The sequence below is a fragment of the Oncorhynchus clarkii genome, chromosome 13 (genome assembly GCF_045791955.1).
Source record: "Oncorhynchus clarkii lewisi isolate Uvic-CL-2024 chromosome 13, UVic_Ocla_1.0, whole genome shotgun sequence".
In the NCBI taxonomy this organism is placed as follows: domain Eukaryota; kingdom Metazoa; phylum Chordata; class Actinopteri; order Salmoniformes; family Salmonidae; genus Oncorhynchus; species Oncorhynchus clarkii.
In genome coordinates, this window is record NC_092159.1 from 12760614 (window position 1) to 12778902 (window position 18289).

General features: G+C 46.9%; 1 protein-coding gene across 1 annotated transcript in view; it reads right to left on the reverse strand.

The window, feature by feature from the left end:
• Window positions 1–18289, reverse strand: part of LOC139424418 (voltage-dependent P/Q-type calcium channel subunit alpha-1A-like) — a 293164-nt gene that overhangs the window by 258786 nt on the left and 16089 nt on the right. The window contains exon 2 of the mRNA XM_071176204.1: window positions 4265–4672. Within this exon, the coding sequence (XP_071032305.1) occupies window positions 4265–4668 (404 nt within the window). The 5' untranslated portion in view covers window positions 4669–4672. The remainder of the gene's footprint in view (window positions 1–4264; window positions 4673–18289) is intronic.

Here is an 18289-nt window from a genome sequence, read left to right on the forward strand (position 1 = left end):
TAGCCATAATGGACTGTGAGAGAATGAGACAGACAGACTGACAGACAGACAGACAGTGAGTCAGTGAGTGAGAGAACAAATTCAGCGTGGATGCAGGAGAGAGAGAGAGAGAGGCAGAGGGAGACAGAGAGAGCGAAAGCAAGAGCAAGAGCGAGAGAGAGAGAGAGAGGGCCTGAGCAGGGCATCTTCCTCTCTCTCTACCTGTCAAAACTAATACCTGTCATAAAGGCAACAGAGCTGTATATGTCAGGCCCAGTGTATGTGTGTGTGTGTGTGTGTGTGTGTGTGTGTGTGTGTGTGTGTGTGTGTGTGTGTCAGGCCCAGGGCCCCAGACTGGTAAATGGGTCAGGGTCCTCCTGTGCTGCCTGTCTATCTGTCTGTCTGTTAGTCAAAACAACACTATAAATCCACCCCTAAGGCCCCTAATAGCTAGCAGCTAGTGACTGACTGTCCAGGGTCTGGTTGTCCTCGTGGACTAGACAGCAGCACACAGATGAGAGAGCAGAATCATTGATTCTAGAGTTACAACTCATTGTTGAGAGAGAACATAGAGGCAGTGTTCCACAGTTCTTCTACCTGTACACTGGGTCTGCGCCGGTGTACGCTACAGTAGTACACCTACCTACTGGCGGCCTGGGTCAGGGTGATGATGATGATGAACTAGACAGCAGCACAGTACAGACGGTTACAACTCAGACTCAAGGGCATTGTGTGAGTCCCAAATGGCTCCCTATTCCCTATATAGTGCACTTCTTTTGCCCAGAGCCGCAAGGCTACAGTAGAGCAAATGACTGAGTGGCAGACTGGTCTGATGGACTAGACAGCAGCACAGTACAGCAGTCAGCTATTGTACAGTTGGAAGTGTCTGGCTCAGGGGCATTGTTTAGGGAAAACATGGAAGCACTGTTCCACAGTTCTAACATCATCTGTGTATTGTGGCAGGCTGCGAGGTGTGATGAGGTGCTAATGTACTTGGGTAAGGGGAGGAACAGCCATGCCTGAGGTAGCTCATATTAGACATGAGGACCATGGGGTTATTAGGGGTCTGGCTGCACTTGTATATCAGCTACTGACGTACAGACAGACGGATAGACTGACTGACTGACTGTTTGGGATGACTGTGACAGGTTGGGATGACTGTGACTGGTTGGGATGACTGACTGACTGGTTGGGATGACTGACTGGTTGGGATGACTGGTTGGGATGACTGGTTGGGATGACTGAGTGACTGACTGACTGGTTGGGATGACTGACTGACTGGTTGGGATGACTGACTGACTGGTTGGGATGACTGACTGACTGACTGACTGGTTGGGATGACTGACTGACTGGTTGGGATGACTAGTTGGAACGACTAGCATCACTACTCTGGACAGTTCTGACTTAGAATATGTGGACAACTACAAATACCTAGGTGTCTGGCTCGACTGTAAACTCTCCTTCCAGACTCATATTAAGCATCTCCAATGCAAAATTAAATCTAGAATCGTCTTCCTATTTTACAACAAAGCCTCCTTCACTCACGCTGCCAAACATACCCTCGTAAAACTGATCATCCTGCCGTTCCTCGACTTCGGCAATGTCATTTACAAAATAGCCTCCAACACCACTCAGCAAACTGGTTGCAGTCTATCACAGTGCCATCCGTTTTGTCACCAAAGCCCCATATACCACCCACCACTGCGACCTGTATGCTCTCGTTGGCTGGCCCTCGCTAAATATTCGTTGCCAGACCCACTGGTTCCAGGTCATCTATAAGTCTTTGCTAGGTAAAGCACAACCTTATCTCAGCTCACTGGTCACCATAGCAACACCCACCCATAGCACACGCTCCAGCAGGTATATTTCACTGGTCATCCCCAAAGCCAACCAGTCAGTCCTTTGGCCGCCTTTCCTTCCAGTTCTCTGCTGCCAATGACCGATCGTTGCAGCTGTACACAGCCCATCTGTAAACTGCCCATCCAACTACTTACCTCATCCCCATATTGTTTTATTAACTTTAAAAAATATATTTTGCACACCAGTATTTCTACTTGCACATCATCATCATCTGCTATTTATCACTCCAGTGTTAATCTGCTAAACTGTAATTACTTCGCTACTATTGGCCTATTCATTGCCTTTCCTCCTCACGCTATTTGCACACACTGTATATAGATTTTTCTATTGTGTTATTGACTGTAAATTTGTTTATGTGTAACTCTGTGTTGTTGTTTTTGTCGCACTGCTTTGCATTATCTTTAGGTTGCAGTTGTACATGAGAACTTGTTCTCAACTGGCCTACCTGGTTAAATAAAAAAGTATAAATAAATAAAAAATGAGGAAAAAAAGGTGTGTGTGCATTATAGTACAATGTATCTCAGTGATGGTGTGTCTGCCTATTGCACTGATGATTATGTATAATGTATGATTCCAGAACACTTCTACCAGAACAGTCCATCAATAACAGGAGGCTAAATGTGTCACTCGTTCCAACACTTCCACCCAAATGATACTCCCACTGCGTCTGGCATGGGGTACAGTCTACAGCCCTCAAATTTAAATATGGACCTGGAAGCCAGATCCACTGTTATTTTTTTTCTCTTCTCCAACCAGGGACTGATTTAGACCTGGGACAACAGGTGTGTGCTATTAATGATCAGGTAGAAGAGAAAAGCAGCAGTAGTCTGGACCTCGTAGGGTCAGATCTGAAAAGCCCTGGTCTACAGTAACCACCCCAGATCATTTTCTTTAATAACTAAACCAAGGAGCTAGTAGCTAGTCGTATCACTCAGACATTTAACTACTGTCAGAACAGAAATGACAAGATTCTGTTATAATGCTGTTATTGCATCAAATGGTTGTTTTATGCAACAGAATAAGGGGTTGTTAGAAGGCTCCTCTCTGTGTGTTCTACTGAGGATGAGCCTCTGGGAGTTTACCATGTCTTTTGGGTGATAAAACCTAAAGAGACCACATTCCAGATCATGAGTTAATGTTTCTGTTCTATAAGGGAGAGATGACTCCAGGGCCAGACCCTGGTCTCTACACAATGACATACTGTCTGCTGTGAATTAGAAGCATCTTTCATACTCATCTTAACATTGTGACCCATTCCATACATCTGTTGTTTGTTATGTAGGTTGAAAGGGGTGTATCTTAGCTATAACACACCTCTGTACTTTTGACTCTGGGCTCTCAACGAATCATCTGAGGGTGATTCGTTGACCAGCCAGTATTATCGTAGAGCCTTCAATCCATTCACTTTATATATGTGTGTTGTTTGACCTGCTCCCTTATTAATAAGTGAATAAAATGTAGTTGAAGTATAACTCTGACTTGTGTGATACGTTTGTCTCTCCTCATTTGGTAGTAAAGAAATGAACCACTGCACTACACAAAACTCTCCACCAGGTCATTTAGTGATAATAGTGATAATAATCAGTGATAATAATGAATACTCAATCCCACTCATAGCGTCAATAAATCCTTTTCATAAAACACAACTTAAATTGGTGTCAGAAGTGGGATTTAGCTATAATCATTCTGACTCAAATGTAGGTCTACTTTGTGTGTTGTGTTTTCCAACGTTTCTCATCAAGTAACACTCACTCCCTAGTCCCTACACTCAGTCAGTAACACTCCCTCCCTAGTCCCTACACTCAGTCAGTAACACTCCCTCCCTAGTCCCTACACTCAGTCAGTAACACTCCCTCCCTAGTCCCTACACTCAGTCAGTAACACTCCCTCCCTAGTCCCCACACTCAGTCAGTAACACTCCCTCCCTAGTCCCCACACTCAGTCAGTAACACTCCCTCCCTAGTCCCTACACTCAGTCAGTAACACTCACTCCCTAGTCCCTACACTCAGTCAGTAACACTCCCTCCCTAGTCCCCACACTCAGTCAGTAACACTCCCTCTCTAGTCCCTAATAATCAGTCAGTAACACTCCCTCCCTAGTCCCCACACTCAGTCAGTAACACCCTCCCTCCCCACACTCAGTCCCCACACTCAGTCAGTAACACTCCCTCCCTAGTCCCTACACTCAGTCAGTAACACTCCCTCCCTAGTCCCTACACTCAGTCAGTAATAATAATAATAATACTCACCCCCATTCCTTACATTAATACTTAGTAATACACAGTAATACTTAGCAATATGCAGTAATCCTCATTAATACTCAGTAATAATACTCACCCCCATTCCTTACATTAATACTTAGTAATACACAGTAATACTTAGCAATATGCAGTAATCCTCATTAATACTCAGTAATAATACTCACTCCCACTCCTTGCGTCTGGCCTGTGGCGTGCTCTGCAGCTTGTGTGACTGGTGAGCCTTAATCACATCCCTGTGATCCACCAGTCCCCCTCGCCGCCTCACAGGGGGCGCTAACGGGTCGCCATCTGCCGCCACCAGAGCCAGTGACCCCCCAGGACCCCTCCCCGCCTTGCCGCGCCCACTGAGAAACGGGGCATCCCGGCATTTGTCGACCCGCACGTCATAGACGGCGTGATAGTAGGTGGGGTTGGCACAGACGCTGGACCCGCTGGTGGGCGGTGGGTGGCATCGGAGTGGGCGATGGTTTTGGGAGGTGGGTGGCATACCGTCAGCTGGCCACAAGGCCGGCGCTGGTACTCTTCTCTCCACGATGACGGAGCCATCTGCATACAGCGGGGACAGCATAGAGCTGGAGGGGGGAGAGGGGGAGGGGAAAAGAGGTGTAGGGGGAGGGGGGAGAGGGGGAGGGGGAGAGAGGTGTAGGGGGAGAGGGGGAGGGGGGAGGGAGAAAAGAGGTGTAGGGTGAGAGAGATGATGGGGGGAGAAAAGAGGTGTAGGGTGAGAGATGATGGGGGGAGAAAAGAGGTGTAGGTTGAGAGATGATGGGGGAAGAAAATAGGTGTAGGTTGAGAGATGATGGGGGAGAAAAGAGGTGTAGGGTGAGAGATGATGGGGGAGAAAAGAGGTGTAGGGTGAGAGATGATGGGGGAGAAAAGAGGTGTAGGGTGAGAGAGATGATGGGGGGAGAAAAGAGGTGTAGGGTGAGAGATGATGGGGGGAGAAAAGAGGTGTAGGTTGAGAGATGATGGGGGGAGAAAAGAGGTGTAGGGTGAGAGATGATGGGGGGAGAAAAGAGGTGTAGGTTGAGAGATGATGGGGGGAGAAAAGAGGTGTAGGGTGAGAGATAATGGGGGAGAAAATAGGTGTAGGGTGAGAGGGATGATGTGGGGAGAAAAGAGGTGTAGGGTGAGAGGTGATGGGGGGAGAAAAGAGGTGTAGGGTGAGAGAGATGATGGGGGAGAAAAGAGGTGTAGGTTGAGAGAGATGATGGGGGGAGAAAAGAGGTGTAGGTTGAGAGAGATGATGGGGGGAGAAAAGAGGTGTAGGTTGAGAGAGATGATGGGGGGAGAAAAGAGGTGTAGGTTGAGAGAGATGATGGGGGGAGAAAAGAGGTGTAGGGTGAGAGATGATGGGGGGAGAAAAGAGGTATAGGGTGAGAGAGATGATGGGGGGAGAAAAGAGGTGTAGGTTGAGAGAGATGATGGGGGAGAAAAGAGGTGTAGGGTGAGAGAGATGATGGGGGGAGAAAAGAGGGGGTTTAAAAAAATAGGAGGTGCAGGGTGAGAGGGGGAGTAGAAGGACAGAGAATATATATTGGGTTAAGGGGAGAGGGAGGAAGAGGGGAGGGGTGAGTGAGCGAGTGAGTGAGTGAGTGAGTGAGTGAGTGAGTGAGTGAGTGAGTGGGGAATATGAAGGTGAGAGATATGAACGAGGGTGTGGGGAAGGTGAAAGATAGTGAGAGGGGATAGAAAGGATAAAGATAGGGAGAGAGGGGATAGAACGGAGAAAGATATGGAGAGAGAGAGGGGGATAGAAAGGAGAAAGATATGGAGAGTGAGAGAGGGATAGAAAGGAGAAAGATATGGAGAGTGAGAGGGGGATAGAAAGGAGAAAGATATGGAGAGAGAGAGGGGGATAGAAAGGAGAAAGATATGGAGAGAGAGAGGGGGGTAGAAAGGAGAAAGATATGGAGAGAGAGAGGGGGATAGAAAGGAGAAAGATATGGAAAGAGAGAGGGGGATAGAAAGGAGAAAGATATGGAGAGTGAGAGGGGGATAGAAAGGAGAAAGATATGGAGAGAGAGAGGGGGATAGAAAGGAGAAAGATATGGAGAGAGAGAGGGGGATAGAAAGGAGAAAGATATGGAGAGAGAGAGGGGGTAGAGTTGAAGGACAGAACAAATACGGATGTGAGAAGGGGCAGGTTAGGAGAGAGAGAGAGAGAGAGAGAGAGAGAGAGAGAGAGAGAGAGAGGGGGGGGGGGAGAAAGGGCAACAAGGCCAGAGGGGAGTGGAAAAGAGGGTTGATGAAGGGATGGAGTCATAGAAGATTAATAGGGGTTCAAAGGAAAAGAAGGATGAAAAATGGGATGAAAAGGTAGAGGACAAACAACAATGGAATTAATGGAAGAGAGAGAAAGAGGGAGAGAGAAAAAACACTTAATTAAACCAGTACAGATTAGAACACAGCAACACAGCAGCAAGTAATTGAAATCAACACGGGTCGTATGTCTGTGTGTGTTCGTACCTGTGCCTTTGTGTGTGTGTGTGTGTGTGTGTGTGTGTGTGTGTGTGTGTGTGTGTGTGTGTGTGTGTGTGTGTGTGTGTGTGTACAATGTGTGGTAGTGCATTTTCCCCCACAATGATCTGCTGAGGGAGCGTTACACATTAGTTCTTCCGGACATAGTGTATTAGAGTAAACTAATTCATACAGACAAGTGAACACACACACAGAGAGAGAAAAAGACGAGGCAGAGTGCTACAGTAAGGAGTTAGTGGGCTTAGTGTGTGTGTGTGTGTGTGTGTGTGTGTGTGTGTGTGTGTGTGTGTGTGTGTGTGTGTGTGTGTGTGTGTGTGTGTGTGTGTGTGTGTGTGTGTGTGTGTGTGTGTGTGTGTGTGTGTGTGTGCGCGCGCGCGTCATGTGCCGCAGGGCCTGATAACACAGGTCTGGTTGTATTAAAAAGATGAGGGGGATTCAGGGCAAGGACAATCTAGGGCCCTGACAAGGAGACCCAGGAGTCACACAGGGAGAGGGGGATGGAGAGAGAGAGACAGAGGTTAAGTGAGAAAGGGGGAGAGTGATAGTCAGGTGGTATGATACCAGTAGCATGGAAGAGAGAGTGGTGGAGCATAATGCCAAAGAAAGAGGGATGTGGAGCTAGAGAGGAAGAGACAAGACAGTGATTGCGTAGAGACAGAACGGCTCTCTCTCTCTCTCTGTGTGAATTAAAGAAGAGTGCGCTCAACTGGAAAAATAGAGAACTTCTGACTCATGCAACAGCACTACAGCAGCACTTCTAAAAGCTGACACACACACACACACACACATAAAATTGCTTTCCCTGTTTCTACTCCAACACTTACTTCTGACACTTTGTATAACAGCTCTGTGACTAGTGAAGTAGACTCCTGCATGAATTGAAGACAAAACAACATCCTCTCACACACACAAACAGACCTTTGAAGCTGTAACCGCTGCATGTGTTAAAGCCAGAACAACATGTTCCATCCTGTAGTCCGCCTGTGGGCCAGACTGAGGCAGCATACTGAATGGAACCCTGTCCCCTGTATAGTGCACTGTTTTTGACCATGGTCCTATGGGCCCTGTTGTAAAGTAGTGCACTACAGAGAACAGGCTGCCATTTGAGATGCAGACTGGTAAATATGTTGAGCCTTCAGCACTATCAGGACAATGAACGATAGAACTGACTCAGACTGGTAAATATGTTAAGCCTTCAGCACTATCAGGACAATGAACGATAGAACTGACTCAGACTGGTAAATATGTTGAGCCTTCAGCACTATCAGGACAATGAACGATAGAACTGACTCAGACTGGTAAATATGTTGAGCCTTCAGCACTATCAGGACAATGAACGATAGAACTGACTCAGACTGGTAAATATGTTGAGCCTTCAGCACTATCAGGACAATGAACGATAGAACTGACTCAGACTGGTAAATATGTTGAGCCTTCAGCACTATCAGGACAATGAACGATAGAACTGACTCAGACTGGTAAATATGTTGAGCCTTCAGCACTATCAGGACAATGAACGATAGAACTGACTCATTAAAGAGAGAGAGAGTTTGTTTTGAGTTTGAGTTTGAGAGAAAGAGCGAGGGAGAGAGAGAGGGTCTGTCTGTCTGTCTGTCTGTCTGTCTGTCTGCCTGCCTGTCTGTCTGCCTGCCTGCCTGTCTGTCTGTCTGTCTGTCCTGCCTGCCTGTCCTGTCTGTCTGTCTGTCTGTGTCTGCACATACAAGTACGCATGCGAGAACTCGTCCTTCCTTGTCGCATTAGTGTGTGTGTGCGCATGCGTGTGCACGTGTGTCTTTCACAGCATCATCAGTGTATTACGTATTCATAGCACAATGCCCCCAAAACGGCCATTATTTATTTACAACAACAATACTCTTCATTATTCAGGCTGGCCCAGGCCAAACACCAGGTAGGTGGCCTCAGGGCCCAGGAAGGAGAGCATCTTTAAGTAGGACGATACCAGTAGTGTCTGATTCATACCAGTAGTGTCTGATTCATACCAGTAGGGTCTGATTCATACCAGTAGGGTCTGATTCATTCCAGTAGGGTCTGATTCATTCCAGTAGGGTCTGATTCATACCAGTAGAGTCTGATTCATACCAGTAGAGTCTGATTCATACCAGTAGAGTCTGATTCATACCAGTAGTGTCTGATTCATACCAGTAGAGTCTGATTCATACCAGTAGAGTCTGATTCATACCAGTAGAGTCTGATTCATACCAGTAGAGTCTGATTCATACCAGTAGAGTCTGATTCATACCAGTAGTGTCTGATTCATACCAGTAGAGTCTGATTCATACCAGTAGAGTCTGATTCATACCAGTAGAGTCTGATTCATACCAGTACAATCTGATTCATACAAGTAGAGTCTGATTCATACCAGTAGAGTCTGATTCATACCAGTAGAGTCTGATTCATACCAGTAGAGTCTGATTCATACCAGTAGTAGTCTGATTCATACCAGTAGAGTCTGATTCATACCAGTAGAGTTTGTGATGTGTTGACACAAGGAGTTTGTGTTGTTGCCTGATTCATATGAGTGTCTGACAGGTGTCTGACGAGTGTCTGTAGGTGTCTGATGAGTGTCTGATAGATATCTGATGAGGATTTGAGTATCTGATGAGGATTTGAGTGTCTGATGAGTGTCTGATTGTGGTTTTCTGTGCAGTTTATCGGTTAAGAAATATGTCCCTCATCAAAACAGGGTCGACAGCCTCTGGGCTCAGGAAGGAAGCCACTGAAGAGAGCATCGTTAGTAAAAGTCACTACTTTAATTAAGTTGGTGTCTGGCTCTATGTTGACTGTTTCATGAGGGTGTCTGATGAGTAGTAGCTCATTACTGTCTAATTACAGCTGACCTGAGGTGAGTAGTTCAAAAGCATTTAGGCTTAGAAACCCTCCTGTAGGTTTGCCCTCCAACCCTGTTCCTGGAGAGATAACCTACAGGACGGTTTCACTTCAACCCTGTTCCTGGAGAGATAACCTACAGGAGGGTTTCACTTCAACCCTGTTCCTAGAGAGATAACCTACAGGACGGTTTCACTTCAACCCTGTTCCTGGAGAGATAACCTACAGGACGGTTTCACTTCAACCCTGTTCCTGGAGAGATAACCTACAGGAGGGTTTCACTTCAACCGTGTTACTGGAGAGATAACCTACAGGAGGGTATCTCTCCAGGAACAGGGTCTGAGCCCTGTTTTAGGCTGACCAACACATGAGCTCAGGACTGAAGGAGGATGCTGGTGACTGAGGAGAGTCATCTTTAAACATCTCTGCTTTAACTAGGTTTGGTCTGTGTTGACTAATTTGAGTGTTTGATTTATTTTGCAGTAGAACTATAGGGATGTGAATCAGGAGTTTCTCAAAGGGCTCTGTGTGACTCAACAACGATCAGTTATATCAATTGGCCAGAGACTTCATACTAATTCAGAGATCATTTTTCAACTCGTTTTGATGAGTTTATTATTGAGTTTATTTTCATTATGATGAGTTTCCATTTCAGTCGTGTGAGTCAGTCAGTGTATGTTGTTCAGCCAACCCATCTAGCCCTGTGTGTGTGGGCCATGAGGTGAGTCTGCCACTGTCTGAGAGGAGAGCTATCTACTCCTCACATATTACTGCACATCCATCCACTACTCAACACACTGCTGGTAGAGTGCATCACTGCTCTGCTCTCTCTCTCTCTCTCTCTCTCTCTCTCTCTCTCTCTCTCTCTCTCTCTCTCTCTCTCTCTCTCTCTCTCTCTCTCTCTCTCTCTCTCTCTCTCTCTCTCTCTCTCTCTCTCTCTCTCTCTCTCTCTCTCTCTCTCTCTCTCTCTCTCTCTCTCTCTCTCTCTCTCTCTGTGTCTCTCAGAGTTGACATTCACTTTGGTTTCTCCCTACATCACCCTGATTGTACGCCCCAAATGGCACCCTATTCCCTATATAGTGCACTACTTCTGACCAGGGCCACATATAGTGAATTGGGTGCTATTTGGGACACACCCTGACACTCTGACTCACTTTTTCGCTCTCTCTCGACAGATGCTGTATCTTAATTTGATCATCCTGTTGTTGCAGGAAATGCAAACTTGTAGTGTATAAAAAGGCTTCTAAAGTTTGTAATTCCCACTTTAATATTTCAGAATTGATTTGCCCTAACAAAAAAATGATCAAACCCTACAAAAAATGTCCATTAATTATCTATCACATTTCCTGTTAGTGCAGGATTCTTTTCCTGCTGTACGAAACTGGCTCAAATTAAGAGCTTACATCTGTATTTCTATCTTGCTTTTTGTATCATCTCTCTCTCTCGCTCTCCCCCTCTATTTCTATTATGTTCTCTGTATCTGTCTCTCTATGTGTCTATAATTTATCTTTCTCATGCCTACAAATACATTCCATCTCTGCTCTCTCTTTCTTTCAAATCCTCTCCAAACACATACTATCTCACTCTCAAACCCCCGTCTCTCTCTCACTCTTCCCGTCTACACACTGCCTGCTACTCACACACACACACACACACACACACTCCGTCTCTCTTTCTCTTTCTCTCACTCTTCCCCTTTTCCTCTCCACACAAATAATGTCTCCCTCCCCTCCTGTAGGTTTTCACTCCAACCCTGTTCCTGGAGAGCTACCTCTCTGTCTTCCATTCTCTCCCTCTTCCTCTCTCTCCAACCATGTTCCTCTGTCTGCCATTCTCTCCCTCTTCCTCTCTCTCCAACCCTGTTCCTCTGTCTTCCATTCTCTCCCTCTTCCTCTCTCTCCAACCCTGTTCCTGGAGAGTTGCCTCTCTGTCTTCCATTCTCTCCCTCTTCCTCTCTCTCTCCAACCCTGTTCCTCTGTCTTCCATTCTCTCCCTCTTCCTCTCTCTCCAACCCTGTTCCTGGAGAGATACCTCTCTGTCTTCCATTCTCTCCCTCTTCCTCTCTCTCCAACCCTGTTCCTGGAGAGCTACCTCTCTGTCTTCCATTCTCTCCCTCTTCCTCTCTCTCCAACCCTGTTCCTCTGTCTTCCATTCTCTCCCTCTTCCTCTCTCTCCAACCCTGTTCCCCTGTCTTCCATTCTCTCCCTCTTCCTCTCTCTCCAACCCCACCCTTCTATCAGCATGAGAAAAAGACAGAAGATAAAGAAGAGGAAGACAAGAGACCAGAGAAATCTGCAGTCCATCAACCACACTAATGATGATTAACTCAATAGTTTATCTTTTTTAATCGTTCTCTCCATCCCATTCCCTAACTCCTCCTCCATGTTTCCCCTCTCTCCATCCCATTCCCTAACTCCTCCTCCAGGTTTCCCCCTCTGTCTCCCATTCCCTAACTCCTCCTCCATGTTTCCCCTCTCTCCAATTCCCTGTTCTCCTCCAGAGTTTCCTCTCTGTCCATCCCATTCTAACTCCTCCTCCAGGTTTCCTCTCTCTCCAACCCTGTTCCCCTCTCTTCCATTCTCTCCTCCTCCATGGTTTCCCTCTCTCCAACCCCACCCTTCTATCAGCATCCAGAAAAAGACAGAAGATTCCCCTCTCTCCAGACAATTCCCAACTCCTCTGCAGTCCATCAACCACACTAATGATGATTAACTCAATAGTTTATCTTTTTTAATCGTTCTCTCCATCCCATTCCCTAACTCCTCCTCCATGTTTCCCCTCTCTCCATCCCATTCCCTAACTCCTCCTCCAGGTTTCCCCCTCTCTCCATCCCATTCCCTAACTCCTCCTCCAGGTTTCCCCCTCTCTCCATCCCATTCCCTAACTCCTCCTCCATGTTTTCCCCCTCTCCATCCCATTCCCTAACTCCTCCTCCATGTTTCCCCCTCTCTCCATCCCATTCCCTAACTCCTCCTCCATGTTTTCCCCCTCTCCATCCCATTCCCTAACTCCTCCTCCATGTTTTCCCCTCTCTCCATCCCATTCCCTAACTCCTCCTCCATGTTTTCCCTCTCTCCATCCCATTCCCTAACTCCTCCTCCATGTTTTCCCCATCTCTCCATCCCATTCCCTAACTCCTCCTCCATGTTTTCCCTCTCTCCATCCCATTCCCTAACTCCTCCTCCATGTTTTCCCCCTCTCTCCATCCCATTCCCTAACTCCTCCTCCATGTTTTCCCCCTCTCCATCCCATTCCCTAACTCCTCCTCCAGGTTTCCCCCTCTCTCCATCCCATTCCCTAACTCCTCCTCCATGTTTTCCCTCTCTCCATCCCATTCCCTAACTCCTCCTCCAGGTTTCCCCCTCTCTCCATCCCATTCCCTAACTCCTCCTCCATGTTTCCCCCTCTCTCCATCCCATTCCCTAACTTCTCCTCCATGTTTTCCCCCTCTCCATCCCATTCCCTAACTTCTCCTCCATGTTTCCCCTCTCTCCATCCCTCTCTTTTATTTGTCAGACTTACAGTAAAATGTATGCCTCATCTAAAATGGGGGTCAGGAGAGGAGAGTCACTCCCTAAATAATACAAATCTGTCTGGTAAGTGTGTGTGCCTGTGTGTAAGTGAATGGTAGTGTTTGATTGCATGCTTGTGTGTGTGTGTGTGTGTGTGTGTGTGTGTGTGTGTGTGTGTGTGTGTGTGTGTGTGTGTGTGTGTGTGTGTGACTAACCTTGTGCATTTACTTTTTCGGAGTGTAGGTTAAAATGCCCAGGGTGCGACCCAAATGGCACCCTATTCCCCGTAGAGCTCCGGTAAAAGTAGTACACTATATTAGGTCTAGGACTGCTTTCCTTGCACAATGGAGCACAGCACAGTGTGAGTGTGTCAGCAATATATGTGCGAGAGCCTAAGCTATGATTCTTTATTGATGCTACTTGTTAAAGCCACTTCAGTGTAGATGAAGGAGAGGAGACGGGTTAAAGAAGGATGTTAGAGCCTTGAGACCTGGTTTGTGTGTGTGTGTGTGTGTGTGTGTGTGTGTGTGTGTGTGTGTGTGTGTGTGTGTGTGTGTGTGTGTGTGTGTGTGTGTGTGTGTGTACCATTCAGAGGGTGAAGTGCCTTTGAACGGGGTATGCTGGCAGGTGTCAGACACACTGGTTTGTGTCAAGAACTGCAACGTTGCTGAGTATTTCACGCTCAACAGTTTTCCGTGTCTATTTCTCGCTCTCTACCCCCCCATCGATTTCTCTCTCTATTTTTCCTACCTCCCCCCCTATCTATTTTTCCTACTCTACCTCCCCCTATCAATTTTTCTACCTCCCCCTATCAATATCTATTTCTCTCTCTACCTCCCCCTATCTATTTCTCTCTCTCTACCTCCCCCCATCTATTTCTCTCTCTACCTCCCCCCTATCTATTTCTCTCTCTCTACCTCCCCCCCATCTATTTCTCTCTCTACCTCCCCCTATCTATTTCTCTCTCTCTCTCTCTACTATTTCTCTCTCTACCTCCCCCCTATCTCTCTCTCCTATCTATATCTCTCTAACTCCCCCTATCTATTTCTCTCTCTACCTCCCCCCATCTATTTCTCTCTCTACCTCCCCCTACCTCCCCCCATCTATTTCTCTCTCTACCTCCCCCTATCTATTTCTCTCTCTACCTCCCCCCTATTTATTTCTCTCTCCACCTCCCCCTATCTATTTCTCTCTCTCTACCTCCCCCCTATTTATTTCTCTCTCCACCTCCCCCCTATCTATTTCTCTCTCCTCCTCCCCCTATTTATTTCTCTCTCCACCTCCCCCCTATTCATTTCTCTCTCTACCTCCCCCCTATCTATTTCTCTCTCTACCTCCCCCCTATCTATTTCTCTCTCTACCTCCCCCCTATCTATTTCTCTATCTACCTCCCCCCTATTTATTTCTCTCTCCACCTCCCCCCTATCTATTTCTCTCTCTACCTCCCCCCTATGTATTTCTCTCTCCACCTCCCCCTATCTATTTCTCTCTCTTCCTCCCCCCTATTTATTTCTCTCTCCACCTCCCCCCTATCTATTTCTCTCTCTCTACCTCCCCCCTATCTATTTCTCTCTCTCTACTCTACCTCCCCCCTATCTATTTCTCTCTCCACCTCCCCCCTATCTTTTTCTCTCTCCACCTCCCCCCTATCTATTTTGCTCTGTCTGTCCATTTCTATCTTGCTCTCTGTATCCTCTTCACTCTACCTGGCTCTTTGTATATATTCTCTCTCCCACGCTCTCTATTTCTATCTTGTTCTCTGGATCTGTCTCGCTGTCTCTCTCTCTCTCTCTCTCTCTTTCTCTCTCGGTGTGTGTTTCTGTGTGTCTCTCTCTCTCTCTCTGTGTGTCTTGTGTCTCTAGGTATCTGTCTGTCTGTCTGTCTGTCTCTCTCTCTCTCTGTGTCTCTCTGTGTGTCTCTGTGTGTCTCTCTCTGTATCGGTCTCTCTGTGTGTCTTGTGTCTCTCTCTTTGTCTGTCTGTGTCTCTCTGTGTATCTGTCTGTGTGTCTCTCGGTATCTGTCTGTGTGTCTCTCGGTATCTGTCTGTGTGTCTCTCGGTATCTGTCTGTCTGTCTCTCTGTATCTGTCTCTCTATGTGTCTATAATTTATCTTTCTCATGCCTACAAATACATTCTATCTCTACCCTCTCTCTTTCAAATCCTCTCCAAACACTCTCTCACTCTCAAACCCGCTCCGTCTCTCTCTCACTCTTCCCCTCTACACACTATGCCTGCTACACACACACACACACACACACACACACACACACACACACACACACACACACACACACACACACACACACACACACACACACACACACACACACACACACACACACAGTTCCTCTCTCACTCTCAAACCCGCTCAGTCTCTCTCTCTCACTCTTCCCCTCTACACACTATGCCTGCTACACACACACACACAGTTCCTCTCTCACTCTCAAACCCACTCCGTCTCTCTCTCACTCTTCCCCTCTACACACTATGCCTGCTACACACACACACACACACACACAGTTCCTCTCACACTCTCAAACCTGCTCCGTCTCTCTCTCTCACTCTTCCCCTCTACACACTATGCCTGCTACACACACACACACACACACACACAGTTCCTCTCACACTCTCAAACCCTCTCCCTTTCTCTTTTCCCGTCTACACACTGCCTCCACACAAATAATCTCTCTCCCCAGTCACTATTCCATTCTCTCCCTCTTCCTCTCTCTCCAACCCTGTTCCTCTGTCTTCCATTCTCTCCCTCTTCCTGTTCTCTCTCCAACCCTGTTCCTCTGTCTTCCATTCTCTCCCTCTTCCTCTCTCTCCAACCCTGTTCCTCTGTCTTCCATTCTCTCCCTCTTCCTCTCTCTCCAACCCTGTTCCTGGAGAGCTACCTCTGTCTTCCATTCTCTCCCTCTTCCTCTCTCTCCAACCCCACCCTTCTATCAGCATGAGAAAAAGACAGAAGATAAAGAAGAGGAAGACAAGAGACCAGAGAAATCTGCAGTCCATCAACCACACTAATGATGATTAACTTAATCGCTTCTCTCTTCTTTTTTGAAACTCTTCCTTCAGGTTTCCCCCTCTCTCCATCCCTCTCTTTTTAAGTCAGACTTACAGTAAAATGTATTTCTCATCTAAAATGGGGGGCAGGAGAGGAGAGGAGAGTTGAGTCACTCCCTGAATAATACAAACCTGTCTGGTAAGTGTGTGTGTGAGTGTGAGTGTGAGTGTGTGTGTGTGTGTGTGTGTGTGTGTGTGAGTGAGTGTGTGTGTGTGTGTGTGTGTGTGTGTGTGTCTCTGAATAATACAACTCCTGCTTAGCCAAGCTCTCTGACTGGCAATGGCCTTCACACCTTGGGGAAAAAGAGAGAAGCTATTCCTCTCCCTCCATCCCTCTTCCTTGGCAGCAGGCCAACAGCTATGGGACATTGACTCAGGTAAACTGCCCGTACGTCAACCCCAACGTTATGAGGTTCCACATGAATGATGTCATAAATAGGATGTCTATCTTTCTATATGATCCATCTTTCTAAACGTATGACCCCCTAAGGCTTCCTGATTGTGTGTGTGTGTGTGTGTGTGTGTGTGTGTGTGTGTGTGTGTGTGTGTGTGTGTGTGTGTGTGTGTGTGTGTGTGTGTGTGTGTGTACTAACTATGACATCTTTTGTCTGTTGTTAAATTTGTGATTGGGTTTAGTCTTTTGTGTTTTTCATCTTGTTACAGTTTTTATTTTTATTCATTGAGGACTCTCCGGTCCAGTCGCACATTTTTTGATTTCTGTTTATTGTCGTTTCTCTCTGATGGGTATGGACATGCACACCCACACGCTCGGACACACACGCACTGTTTGTTGTTTGTCTCTGATGGGTATGGACATGCACACCCACATGCTCGGACACACACACACTGTTTGTTGTTTGTCTCTGATGCGTATGGACGTTGACGGGTGCCACTGGTTTGTCTCATGCCAATAAGAGGCAATAAGCAGCATAAATTGAATTGACAGACTAAAGGGAAGGGATGGAGAGATTAGGGAGGAAGGGAGGGAAGGGTGGATGGATGGAGGGAGGGAGGAGTAGATTGAGACAGAGTTCTCCAGGGAGGAGTAGATTGAGACAGAGTTCTCCAGGGAGGAGTAGACTGAGACAGAGTTCTCCAGGGAGGAGTAGATTGAGACAGAGTTCTCCAGGGAGGAGTAGATTGAGACAGAGTTCTCCAGGGAGGAGTAGATTGAGACAGAGTTCTCCAGGGAGGAGTAGATTGAGACAGAGTTCTCCAGGGAGGAGTAGATTGAGACAGAGTTCTCCAGGGAGGAGTAGATTGAGACCGAGTTATCCAGGGAGGAGTAGATTGAGACAGAGTTCTACAGGGAGGAGTAGATTGAGACAGAGTTCTCCAGGGAGGAGTAGACTGAGACAGAGTTCTCCAGGGAGGAGTAGATTGAGACCGAGTTCTCCAGGGAGGAGTAGATTGAGACAGAGTTCTCCAGGGAGGAGTAGACTGAGACAGAGTTCTTCAGGGAGGAGTAGATTGAGACAGAGTTCTCCAGGGAGGAGTAGATTGAGACCGAGTTCTCCAGGGAGGAGTAGACTGAGACAGAGTTCTCCAGGGAGGAGTAGATTGAGACAGAGTTCTCCAGGGAGGAGTAGATTGAGACCGAGTTCTCCAGGGAGGAGTAGATTGAGACAGAGTTCTCCAGGGAGGAGTAGACTGAGACAGAGTTCTCCAGGGAGGAGTAGATTGAGACCGAGTTCTCCAGGGAGGAGTAGATTGAGACAGAGTTCTCCAGGGAGGAGTAGACTGAGACAAAGTTCTCCAGGGAGGAGTAGATTGAGACAGTTCTCCAGGGAGGAGTAGATTGAGACAGAGTTCTCCAGGGAGGAGTAGATTGAGACAGAGTTCTCCAGGGAGGAGTAGATTGAGACAGAGTTCTCCAGGGAGGAGTATCTTCTTTTCCAGCGTACTTTATGTTAAACATGGCCTTATTTCAATGAGTACGTTTACATGCACACTAATAATTTGATATTAAACTGATTATGGCAGTAGGCTGAGTATGGCATTAGTCATGTAAACACCTTACTCTGTTTATCTTAATCGGCGTAAAGGTGATAATCAAAGTAGGCATACACTGATTAAAACATCTGGTTTTCTGAGCAATCTTTTGAATGATTAGGACGTGAAGAGCTTAATCGGCGTTCCAGCGGTGCATTTGATCGGCGCATGTGCCAGTACCAGCCGAGAGCCTCCCTCATTACAGCGAATGAAGTGAGTTCGGAACAACAATGTCTTAGAAGTAGTTTTCACATAAAACTTTATATGTCCAAACTCAGAATCAAATATGCTTCC